The sequence below is a fragment of the Aspergillus pseudoviridinutans genome, assembly GCF_018340605.1.
Source record: "Aspergillus pseudoviridinutans IFM 55266 DNA, scaffold_7, whole genome shotgun sequence".
NCBI lineage: Eukaryota > Fungi > Ascomycota > Eurotiomycetes > Eurotiales > Aspergillaceae > Aspergillus > Aspergillus pseudoviridinutans.
Window position 1 is genome coordinate 127899 of NW_025091287.1, and position 12127 is coordinate 140025.

Here is a 12127-nt window from a genome sequence, read left to right on the forward strand (position 1 = left end):
TTAGACACTGAAAACTGCTGCAGGCCGGGCTGAGAGAAATCAAAATCCATTCCCAATTACGCTGCAACTGATTGTGATTGCGTGGGAAGGAAGTTTGGTCTTATGAGACCGGATCAAGGGTACATCTGCAGGGGCAACAGCAACAGGCGGTCTCAGGGATTTCCTTGTAAGGCCCCTTTTCGGACTCACCGCTGACCTGCCCATCCTTGGGGCTTGTTTTTCGGCGTAAAATTGCCTTGTAAAAATACTAGGACCCCAAAAAGTGGATCAATACGCTTGTGACTCCCTGGCCCACCCAGAATTAATATCCATACTAGTGACACATCGACGCCAGAAAGCCTAATCTGATCAAAAATTATCAATCGTATTCACGTCGGATCAACAGCATGCCCCCGGCCCCAACCCGGGGCCACCGTTGGCGTGATATAATAGCATCCAGACTGATATAAAATACCGGGTCTGGCTCGAAATGTTTCCGATACCGGCTTAGCATCTCGAAAAGAAACGTAAGGATCTTGTGGAGAGATGCTCCTCTGTGGTCGCAATGATCTTACCCAAAAGGAGGCGGCAGCGGCGGGTATACGGTTTGGCAACAGAATGCTAGCTATACTTACAGACGCTTCCTTGCTCGTATTTTCCTGCAACTTTCTATTAGATCTTTCGGAGACCCCACGGATAGAGAAAGAACAAAGTGTGTACCATCATGGCTGCCAAATCGGAAGCATCTACGGAGGTAAAAGCATCAGCGAAGCCAAGCGTACGTTCTATTCCTCCTTTCGAGCCATTCGGCTGTGTATGATGCTTTGAAGCTTATCGAGACATCTGCTTTCTCCAGATCTGGCGCCGCGCCACCTCGTTCGGCCGTCTGTTGTTCTATGCTGTCCCGTCGTCGACGGATTTAATTATCCTGCTCGTTGGCTTCCTTGCTGCTGTTGCATCTGGAGTCCCGTTCCCTATCATGTCAATTGTCTTTGGACAGCTAGTCAACGGATTGAACTCTGCTATCTGCGAGCTCGACCCCTCCACTGCCGCATCCTACCAGGATGGAATCAACTCCAAGATACTTCTGATTGTTTATGTCGGGATCGCCTACTTTGCACTCATTTATATCCACACTTTTTGTTGGAACGTTTTTAGTGAGAGATTGGCTCAGCGCATACGCGAAGCATATTTCAGCGCCATTTTACGGCAAGACGCGGCATTCTTTGACAACTTGCCCGCTGGTGAGATGTCTGCACGCATCACAGACGAGGTATCTGTCGTGCAGCAGGGTACGAACGAGAAGGTCGGCATTGTGATCAGCAGTGTGTCTTTCTTCGTCACCGCATATGTCGTAGCCTTTATTAAGAATCCGAAGCTTGCTGGCATGCTCGTATCTCTCACCCCCGCGTACCTCATCATGGCGCTAGGTGGTGGATACTTTGTGCAAAAGTATGTTGGACACTCAATGAACACCATGGCCAAGGCATCATCAGCCGCTTTAGAGGCAATCTCAAATATAATGGTTGTGCACGCCTTCTCCGCTAATGCACGCTTGGAAGAGAAATTTGTTGAAGTCCTGACGCCAGCTCAGTGGGCCGGTGTATGGAAATCCGTGACTATGGCATTGCAGGCTGGTCTTTTGTATTTCATTGCTTTCTCGGCGAATGCACTTGCTTTCTGGCAAGGATCCCGACAGATTGCCAGCGCTGTAGAGTTGAATACACTGAATAACGGTGGCATTACCGTTGGAGACACTCTCACTGTCATTCTGATTCTCATAGACGGTACGTTGATCTCCCCTGGCTCTGTCAATTACGGAAGCTGTACTAAAGCAATTGCTCCAGCGTCCTTGGTTCTCAGCCAAGCTGCACCATACTTGAGAAGCTTTGATGCCGCATCCGTAGCTTTTGCTACGTTGGAGGCTGATATAAACCGGCCTGCGATTATTGAAGGCACTGCCAAAGATACTGGTCGTATACTTGCAGATGTTTCAGGAAAGGTAGAGCTGCGCAATGTTCATTTCGCCTTCCCATGTCGTCCTGATAAGTCCGTGCTGCAAAATCTGTCTTTTTTGTGCCCAGCTGGTCAGCAGACTGCCATCGTTGGTCTTTCCGGCAGTGGTAAATTCACAGTCGCCGGACTGATCACCCGATTCTACGATGCAGACGAGGGCACTGTGCTTTTGGATGGCCACGACCTCAAAGAGCTGAGCGCTAGGTCAGTTCGAAGTCATATCAGTCTCGTACAGCAGGTCCATGCCTTCTGAACCGATCAATCCTGGAAAACATTGCCCTTGGTCTTATCAACTTAACCAGGCATGAGCACCTGCGGTCGGCACTAATGAGCGATGTCCTTGCCAAAGTTGCGGCTGCAGTCCGAGATGGCCAAGTCTTGGCGGCAGCCTCCCAAGAGCATGGTGACCATGTCCGGGAAATCGTCGAACTGACGCTTAACGCTGCTGTACTGGCTGATGCAATCGAGTTCATTGAACGCTTACCGGAAGGGTTCGGGACCTCAGTCGGTGCCCAGGGTCATCTTATTAGCGGCGGACAGAAGCAGCGTATCTCGCTGGCTCGTGCGTTGGTCAAGGATCCACGTATCCTCATCCTTGATGAGGCTACTTCCTCCCTCGATTCGGCCTCGGAATTGCGGATTCGGCAGGCTTTAGACAAACTGGCAGCCGGACGAACTGTGATCACAATTGCTCACCGGCTGTCGGCTATCAAGAATGCAGACAGTATCATTGTTATGCGCCAGGGCAAGCTGCTAGAGCAAGGAACACACCAGGAACTTATTAATGCCAATGGCGCGTACGCTGAGCTCATTCGTCTTCAGAACCTCAACATGAACGGGGGCCTTGAGGGTAACGATATAACCTCTGCGGTTTCGAAGTGTTCTACAGAAGAGATCTACGACAATTCCGTGGCCCTTGAGGCATCGACCTTCGCTGGTGTACCTCATGCCGGGAACCGGAGCCCAGCAGACCAAGGAGTCGGGGGAGAACGCACGTTCTCGTCAAATGCTCGGTCGGTGGGTGCCCTGTTCCGGCCGTACTCGTTCGTGCTGGTCATCGCAACTGTTGGAGCGGTCGTTATTGGTGGCACATATTGTGGGTCTGCTGTGATCTTTGGTAATGTTGTCAGCAAGCTCAGTTACTGTGCAGAACCTAGCTCTATCCGTCATGCGGGTCAGTTATTTGGGCTTCTATTTTTCCTTCTCGCTGTCATTGAATTCATAGCCAATTTTCTCAGCTGGTCTCTCTTTGGCTGGGTGGCTGAGCAGTTGTCTATAAGGTGCGTATACTCACTCTGCTGTTCATTCTTGAACAGGATCTGGTATGGCACGAAACAAAATACCAGAAACAATCTTTTCTTCTTGGACTTATTACAAAGGACAGCACCGCCCTTGGTGGCCTGACCGGCTCCGTGGTTTGCACGATCCTGTCAATGTTTGTCAGTCTTATCGCTACTATCACCATGACACATATTATTGCCTGGAAGATTGCGATAGTATGTCTCTCAGTTGTACCGCTGCTCCTGGGTGCTGGTTACATGCGTGTCACCACATTAGCCAGGTTTGAGGAGGAACATCTAGAAGCTTTCGCAAACTCCAACACCATCACCATTGAGGCCGTCAACTCCATCAAGACGGTCTTGTCGCTTTCACTGGAGCACGAGATTCTTGCCACATACAAGCGCTCACTTAAGGGTCCCATGCGCCAAATCACGAAGCACAGTGCCTGGGCCAATCTGTGGTTGGCTGTCGGTTATGGTCTGAGTAACTTCCTCTATGCGCTGGCCTACTGGTGGGGATCAACGCGTATTATCGCAGGCGAGTACACTCAAACCCAGTTCTTCATCGTGCAACTCGCCCTCCTCGTCAGTTCACAGCTATGGGGGCAGGCATTCGCCCTCGTGCCAGATGTCTCGCGCGCACTCCAGGCTACACGACGACTACTGAACCTGCTGGACATGGGATCGACGAAGAGGCTTTCTGCGCCTCTCGCTCCGGTGTGGGACGTCGAAGCCACGGTAGCTAGTGAGAAGGCACGGTCATCGGCCGGGGGCGTTACGTCGTCTTCAAGAAGGTCTTCTTCACATATCCCGCACGGCCAGATACCCGGGTTTTGCACGGACTGGATCTGTGCATTCAACCTGGGCAATTTGCAGCGCTTGTCGGGCCAAGTGGTGCTGGCAAGTCAACGATCATCTCGCTCGTTGAGCGCCTGTACACCCCCGAGTCGGGAACAGTTGAGGTAGACGGGCATAACATCGCGTACGGAGATACCTCTTTCCGTCATGCTATTGCCTACGTCCCGCAGCAGAGTGTCATGTTCGACGGTACCATCCGATTCAACCTGACCCTCGGTGCGAGACCCGGCCAAACTGTCTCCCAGATGGAACTCGAGGAAGCATGCAAATCGGCCAACATCCACGACACGATCATGCAGTTACCTGATGGATATGACACAGCCTGTGGGCCAAATGGCGGCCGGCTTTCGGGAGGGCAGAAGCAGCGGTTAGCCATTGCGCGGGCGCTTGTTCGTAAGCCTCAGCTCCTGATTCTGGATGAGTCGACAAGTGCTCTGGATGCGGAATCCGAGCGCTTGCTTCAGGATGGTCTTGAGAAGGCTGCGAAACATATGACCATCATTGCCATTGCGCATCGGTTATACACTATCCGCAAGGCGGATGTGATCTTTCTAATTGAGAATGGGCGGTGCGTTGATCAAGGCACACACGCGCAGCTGATGGAGCGTAGTGAGAGTTACCGTATCAACGCCCTGAACCAAGCAGTTGGCTCGTGATGTCCTCGGCCCAAAAAGGCTTTCAAACGGACTCGTGGCACAGTCTTAGCATCCGTGCCATTGGTACTGGTTGTGGCAATTAGCCAGAGGCCCTTTTACAGTATCGGCAGTTTAGGGCCAGGGTTTATGTGCCAACTGGGCCAGTTGGGCGGGTGGATACTTATTACTGTGTATTGATCAATATTCGAAGCACGTCATTTTGAAACTTGCTCAGGAAGACATTGACCAGCTTTCTCAGATTCTGAAAATTTCTCAACTAGAATGGGTCAGTCAGTTTAAATTCACACCGAGCAGTATATTCCTGAAGAGTATTTATTGTGTAAGTCTAGTAAAGTGATAATGCTGTGGCTATATCATCAAGGACCTCGTTTCTAGTGGATTGGAAGAGAGGGACAAAAGATATTCTCTGATATCAATTGATCTACCGCGTATCTGTAAAATTAATCCCCTCTAGGTGGGCATTGTGCAGACGAACCATCAAGTTAGAACAGTAGTATTGATATTAACCGGTCTACCGTCCCTCGAAGCCTCCGCAAGGACATTGCCTATGACGTTAATGCCCGCACAAAGTGTAGGCGGACTGCGTGCCCAGGAGCGCCATCTCAGGTGGATAAAGCGCCACTTGAAGCTGCCGTTCCCTTTCATTACAATTCACAACCTAGCGGCGTCGCTGACATTTAGGATGATTGACGACTCTGACCCTTACCGCACCCAGACCCTTCGCCTCTTTCCAATATACTTGATGCCTCGGCTATCACCGTCGTCGGTTTCATCTATTTCAAACGTATCTGATAATGGACAGACAGTTAAGAGGCGAGTCTGCCCGGATTCCTCAGCAGCTTTTTGGACAAAGCGCTTATAAGTAGCCTCATAGTCATCTCTAGCTTCCTCAAGCTCGTCCGATGTCGACCAGTAGAGCCACCACTCCTCCAATGTAACGGTGCTAGCTGGCATGTGAAGTAATCTGAGCATGATCTTGAGATCTTGCAGATACAAGTTGTCCAGACGTAGGATGATTTTCAGCTGCTTGTGGCTCTCAACGCCTTGCATAATGGTGTCAATAAGAGCATGGATGGCAGCATCCCTGTTCCTATGAAAAGGACCAGTCCGGTGAGCCCATCCAGCTGCATGAAGGAAAGCGACAGTGGGGACTGCAAGTGAAATCATCGTCAAAAGACGCAACGTGTCATTCCGTACCAGAGCCCACAATCCGCTGTCCAGTTTTTGGAATAGAGTATGAGAGTAGGGCTTTTCCGCGTCAACGATTACTACAATGTCTTGGGCCAGTCCCAGCAGCTGAGGATAGGTATTGAGGGTGTGAATGATTCTGGGCACCGAGGCAGCGACGTCGCTGAACGGGCCATATGTTGGAATCTGGACATGGACGCATGCGGTAGCATTTTGGAAGATGATAGACAGCACTTCCTGGCGCACCTGCTTATTCACCAAGCTCAAGCTAAGTGGGGTGAGGAACTGGCATCTGAGACCCGCGCCGCTGATGGTGAAGTCGTACTGGTCTGTCTCCAATCCCGACCGCCCAACACGGCGGCTACTAGGTGATCTAGGTCTAGGGCGATGGATATTGATTGTAGATTGGATTATCATCCTGCGTAACTCAAAGGGCAAGTCGAGGAAACGGAAAGTAGCGTTCTTGACAGTGGAGTCCCCTGCAGCCAAGTCAGCGGGGCGCTCGCCAAGGGCCTGGAGATGACCAACCTGATAGAAGTACCATGATGCTTGATAACGGTTTGCTTGGCCAGTTGTTTGGAATTGCTTGTATCTCTGATTAAATGATATGGATCCCGTGTGGGGCTTGTCATGTTGAGTGAAACGTGTCCTTCCATTCTTCAATAGTCACACGCGGAAAAAAGGCCGCTAATCAGTTCTGGTTTAGGCCTGGCAAAGCCTTTGGATTTTTTCATTTGCTAGCGCTGCCTGACTTCTAGACGTCTGTTCAATCAGGAGATGGATCCATCAAGAATACTTGATCCTGGCAAACATGAATATAAAGACGCAAAGTCATGTATAATAAAAGCCTATTGGTACGGCCAGACTTTCACATATACCTCTCTTTGCTTCTCACCTTCAGCTAGATTGATAAACTCTAGCTGGAAATAATCATTCTACCTCCTGGCATCTTCATATCACTCAAGGAAAACCATTCCACTAAAGAGACAAGCCCAGCCTCTTGATGCCGGCGGTGATATCCGCCACTTCCTCGACAGCTTTAGCGTAGCGGGCATAATTCCCCGGTTGGCAGGGATCGGTTTCTGGGGTTTAAAAGTTGCAACTGTTATTAGTGAAGGGGGCACCATAATGCCGGCAGGGGTGCGATCACTTGACACCTATTTAATGACAATACCGAGAAGAAGGGCAGGACAACCGTGAGGGCATTTTTACTAGATATTAGGAAGGTCCATTTCAGGCCGCAGGGCTGCACAGGTGCTATTGTTGAAATCGGGATACGACATAATTGACCAAGCAGGACAATCTGGATGAGCCGGCCCGATATAGTTTGATTCAGCTGGTCCCAGTCCTTAACTGATGGCAAGCATGGTTCGTTGGGATAGTGGCGGCAAGACGTAAGCAGTGCGGCGCTGGTCACATGCAAAAATGACAACGATAAGAGGATGATCCATTGTGAGACTAAGTAGATTTCTGGATGTGAATTACAAATGACTACTAGTACAAGTGCCGTTCTTGCGCAAGTTCCATCAAGCTTTGTTACTTAAATATTGTTCAGTCTGTATTCATTGAAGCCGGGCTGAAGTCCGGAAGATCGTCCGCATACCCGCTCCACCTGAGTGTGTTTGGACGTAAGCAGAAAGATAATAAATTAAGGGACGCCAAAAGAACTTTGGATCATCAATCCAACATTTGTGATAAAAGACAACAAGATGGAATACACAAGGTAGGGTTCGATCTCTAAAGAGTCTCAATGTGTTGCTAACGCACGTGGCCGCCATAGAGTAGGCGACTCGGGCCTTTACGTGTCGAAGATTATCCTCGGGACAGCCAGCTACGGGTCTCCACGCTGGCAGGAATGGATCCTGAATGAGGAGGCTGCGTTGCCTTTACTGAAGCATGCCTACGACATGGGCATCAATACTTGGGATACGGTAGCCTCATCAGCTTTGGCTTTCCTTGGGGAGTTCTTGACATTGATTGCTTTCTCGATCGCAGGCTGATGCGTACTCCAACGGTCGGTCAGAAGAGATTATTGGCAAGGCCCTGCGTGTCTACAACATACCTCGAGAACAGGTGGTGATCCTGACCAAGATCTTTTATGCGCTTGACCCGGACGGCCAGAGTCCTATCGCGGCTTTGATGGACAAAAAGAAACAAGGCTTGGTAAACAGAGTTGGCTTGTCACGCAAACACATCATTTCCGCTGTCGCGGAGAGTATGGAAAGGCTGGGTACATACATTGACGTCCTGCAGATCCACCGACTAGACCGTGATGTCAGCCTCATGGAAACAATGAAGGCATTGAACGACGTGGTCGAAAGCGGCCAAGTGCGGTATCTCGGAGCAAGCTCGATGGCGACATGGGAGTTTCAGAAGCTGCAGAACATAGCGGAGCAGAATGGGTGGCACAAATTTATCTCTATGCAAAACTATTATAATCTCCTCTATCGCGAGGAGGAGCGAGAAATGATTCCCTTCTGCCAGGATAGTGGAGTTGGAATTCTACCATGGAGTCCCCTCGCACGTGGTGTGCTGGCCCATCCATGGACAGAGAGAGAGACTGCTCGCGAGCAGACGGATAAGCTACTCCAGCGCCTGGTTCGAAGCCACGAGACTCTCGAAGACAAGGAGGTGGTGGACCGAGTGACTGAAGTTGCGGCCAAGAGAGGTGTCAAGATGGCGATTGTCGCTCTGGCCTGGTGCCTCCGCAAAGGACTGTGTCCGATCACCGGTCTAGGAAGCACGTCGCGCATTGATGACGCAGTTCAAGCTGTAACGTTCCAATTATCAGATGATGAGGTCAAGTATCTAGAAGATCCATACCGACCAAAACCAGTTGTGTATTGATTGTGACAAGCGATAACCGCTGGACATGTTCTGGGATTATTGCAGCGTATGGAGTAGTAATTTACTACTAGCAAGCGATTAGTTGCTCGGGAACTCACCTTTATGTTTTGCTTGCCTGGTCATCCAAGACAGTCATGCAGTCGAGAGCCATAATACCAGAAGTGTTTTTACATACGTTTGAATCTACGGTAGGAGATAGCAAAGAGGAATCGCTGACAACCTTCCACGAAACCAACCTTTTCACAGAAGGACCGGACCAATTTCCGGAAACCTTCCAATAATTCTAAAATCCTCGCGATGAAAAAGCATAACGGTCTGCAGATCATTGAGATGGATAAATTGATTCCAACTAAATTCGGTTTCCGCAGAACTCTCGCTCTTCCGGTAATTGCTCCGCATATTAATAAGATTTCTGTTAGGGCACCGAGCCGAAGTCTCTCCAAGTCTCCCGTCGACGTTTCAAGTTTCATGCCGCTGAACCTTAATCTCAGCGCCAAATGGGTCCTGCTGCGAGCCTTCACTTTCGCACGGAGACACCCCGCGTGATTTCTCTATAAAGCCTTCTAATTTAGGCTGCCCCTTGCTTCAGAAAAGATCTCAGCTGGGGGGTTTTCTGCACTTTGTCAACTATTCTCTAGTCAAAGGGGTCCTTGCTGTTCAAAATGCTCATCTTACTAGGTTTGTACATCACCACTTTTGCAGCCCTGACTGCAGCGTGGGTCCATCCTGGCATTCTTCACACTACGGCCGATCTGAATCGTATGAGATCCCTTGTTGGATCTCAGAGTCAACCTTGGTATGCTGCATACCAAGCATTTTCTGCAGACTCACACTCTTCATTATCATACTCGTTTACAGCGGCATGTCCTGTCGTCACCAGAGATAAAAATGCAAGCTTGATAGTGTGCATGGACCAATTTGCGAGTGATAGCACAGCCGCGCTACAGTTAGCGCTCATGTGGTATATCACTGCAAATGAGGATTATGCTGCCAAGGCGACACAGATCTTGGACGCTTGGGGTAGAACCTTGAAAGTGGTAAATGGTATGGCACCCATTAAGGCGCGTTTGATGCTACCAAAAGTGAGAAAGTAACGTGTCGTAGGCACTGACGGTCAACTCGCGGCTGCCCTCTCTGGAAGCCAGCTTGTTAACGCGGCAGAAATTATCCGCTACACATACCCATCGTCGTCTTATCCCAACGGCTGGACAAGTGATTCCGTTTCTGCGTTTTCAACAATGGTACAGGATATCCTGGTACCTCCTGCATCCCTTACCAACACGACAGCAGCTGTAGCATACCCCTTTGAAGCAAACTGGGGCACGAGTGGGGAGAAATTTATGCTCGCTGCAGCGGTTTTTACGGAGAACACCACACTATACAACTATGCTAAAGAGTTAATCCTCTATTCGTCGTGTGCCAATCTATCAGGAACCATTTCGCCTACTGGTCAAGCTTCAGAGAGCGGCCGAGATCAACAACACACTCAACTCGGGCTTGGCAACCTAGTAGAGGCATTTCAGATAACGACAAACCAGTACGACCCCCAAGACCTATTTGCGGAGTTGGACAACAGGCTCTTGTCTGGCTTGGAATATACCGCCAAGTATTTGATGGGAGGATCCGTACCATACGACGAGAGTTTCGTCCGATGTGATGCAGACCTGTTAGGAGGCCCGTGGTCGGTCATTTCATCGTCAGGAATGACACCCATACGACCGATCTGGGAAGCCGGTTACGCGCACTATGTCAATGTGAAAGGCCTCTCAATGCCGTATACGAAAGCTCTGGTATGTTATCTTGAGTCATCTAGGAATTGGCTTCCAGCATAGATATTTTTCATTTCGCTTCCCTTTCCAACCCCCCTCCCCCTTTCTCTCATGATCGCTGGGAACTAATTCCTATCCTAGATCCAAGCGAATACACCCGACGGACAGAATCCGTCAACTTCCATTGCCGACAATGCTGCATTTGAAACTTTGAGGTTCAGGTTGGAAAACTCGGGCCTCTGAGAGGGGAAAAAAGTATCAATGGTTGAACCCTTTGCAGAGGGAGGAGCATTTAAGGAAGATCACACCGAGCCCGGCCCTCCCTAGTTTGTCTGTAACATTTCATGAAAAGGAAAATAGCACAACTTCTTTCTACATTTTGCCAAGAGGCGTGAAATCTATCACCAGTGCCGCCTCCAGCGTAGGCAAAGTTTAAAAGAAGCCTTTTTTCAAGGGCAGATCGGTGGTGCATCTTCGGGCTTCTGATTGATAAGGTGTCAACCAGCAGCGGCGAGCTATATTCGCTCAATGAGAGCCGTACCATGCACCGAGGTTGTTTCAGTAGTTTTCTGGACTGTTTGAGGGTCTGCAATAGAGGATGAAAGCCATTCATCACATGGCACGTTTGAACAAAACTCAACGGGCCTGTAGTGGCCTGGATGGTTAAAGGTTGAGAGCAAGTCTAGTAGATATATATCTTGCCGCCCTGATAAACAGAGGAAGGAATGTGTAGTTCTGATCAGCTATTAAAGTTATATATATAGTTATTAAGAGGACTCTATAAATCTAGTGCCAGTAACTGGGCAGTGAGATGTATCTGGTGAACTCTTATACAGTCTTCATTATCTATAACAAAAGTAAGGATCTTCAAGACGCTGTGTGGACTGGAGAATGCAAAATCTGAGACTGCATTAATCTGTGTTGGTCTGGTCTTTGGGATCTAGCTGAGGCTATCCACTTAAAAAATGCGGCTATCTACGCTATACCGATTTTTAGGTACGTGTTCCGAGCGAGGGCTCTGATCTGAACAGAGGGTCTCCGCTCTTATTTTCTCTGCTTGGGAAGTCCCAATGGATAACGCCCATCATTGAGGTTCCAGCCCGACTTTGGACTCAATCTGATTTTACCGGTGTCCCCAAGTATATAGTCTCGTCACTCTCAAAGGATAAACACACAATATACAGAGTAAATATATGATAAACTGATTGTAAATAGCATCAAAATATTAGTATTCCTAAATAATCTTCTAATTGGCCTGTTTGATTCCAATGGTGGCTGTTGAAATATATTTAAAGACATGTTGATCAGGATGGTAGAGGAGTACTAGGTGTAAAATATATATTTCTCACTTCATACACAACATCAACCACAACTTCTACTAGAATTAACTACTAAGAGCCCCAAAGCCACTAAATCTGATCGGATTTAACAATTACCATACCAAGTATTCTATATACAGACGAATTTCCTATAATTTCGTAAGGGATATGGTGACATCGCGATGTTCATTAATATAGAGACCAGAACAGCGGTA

The 12127-nt window shown here is 49.0% G+C and overlaps 4 protein-coding genes across 4 annotated transcripts; 3 read left to right on the top strand and 1 right to left on the bottom strand.

Moving 5' to 3' along the window:
- Positions 1 to 703: 703 nt before the first annotated feature.
- Asppvi_009344 (ABC transporter ATP-binding protein) lies at positions 704 to 4789 on the top strand (the record flags this gene model as incomplete). Its single annotated transcript, XM_043305201.1, has 6 exons — positions 704 to 757; positions 836 to 1766; positions 1827 to 2199; positions 2298 to 3275; positions 3380 to 4125; positions 4152 to 4789. The coding sequence occupies 6 exons, from the start codon at positions 704 to 706 to the stop codon at positions 4787 to 4789; spliced, it is 3720 nt and encodes a 1239-aa protein (XP_043161136.1).
- Positions 4790 to 5491: 702 nt separating this feature from the next.
- Positions 5492 to 6521, bottom strand: Asppvi_009345 (uncharacterized protein; the record flags this gene model as incomplete). The annotated part of the gene is made up of 2 exons (XM_043305202.1): positions 5492 to 6456; positions 6506 to 6521. 2 exons carry the CDS (start codon positions 6519 to 6521, stop codon positions 5492 to 5494), a joined length of 981 nt encoding a protein of 326 aa, XP_043161137.1.
- Positions 6522 to 7686: 1165 nt separating this feature from the next.
- Asppvi_009346 (aldo/keto reductase) lies at positions 7687 to 8824 on the top strand (the record flags this gene model as incomplete). The annotated part of the gene is made up of 3 exons (XM_043305203.1): positions 7687 to 7700; positions 7758 to 7908; positions 7973 to 8824. 3 exons carry the CDS (start codon positions 7687 to 7689, stop codon positions 8822 to 8824), a joined length of 1017 nt encoding a protein of 338 aa, XP_043161138.1.
- Positions 8825 to 9732: 908 nt separating this feature from the next.
- Positions 9733 to 10836, top strand: Asppvi_009347 (uncharacterized protein; the record flags this gene model as incomplete). The annotated part of the gene is made up of 3 exons (XM_043305204.1): positions 9733 to 9868; positions 9929 to 10614; positions 10735 to 10836. The coding sequence occupies 3 exons, from the start codon at positions 9733 to 9735 to the stop codon at positions 10834 to 10836; spliced, it is 924 nt and encodes a 307-aa protein (XP_043161139.1).
- Positions 10837 to 12127: the final 1291 nt, after the last annotated feature.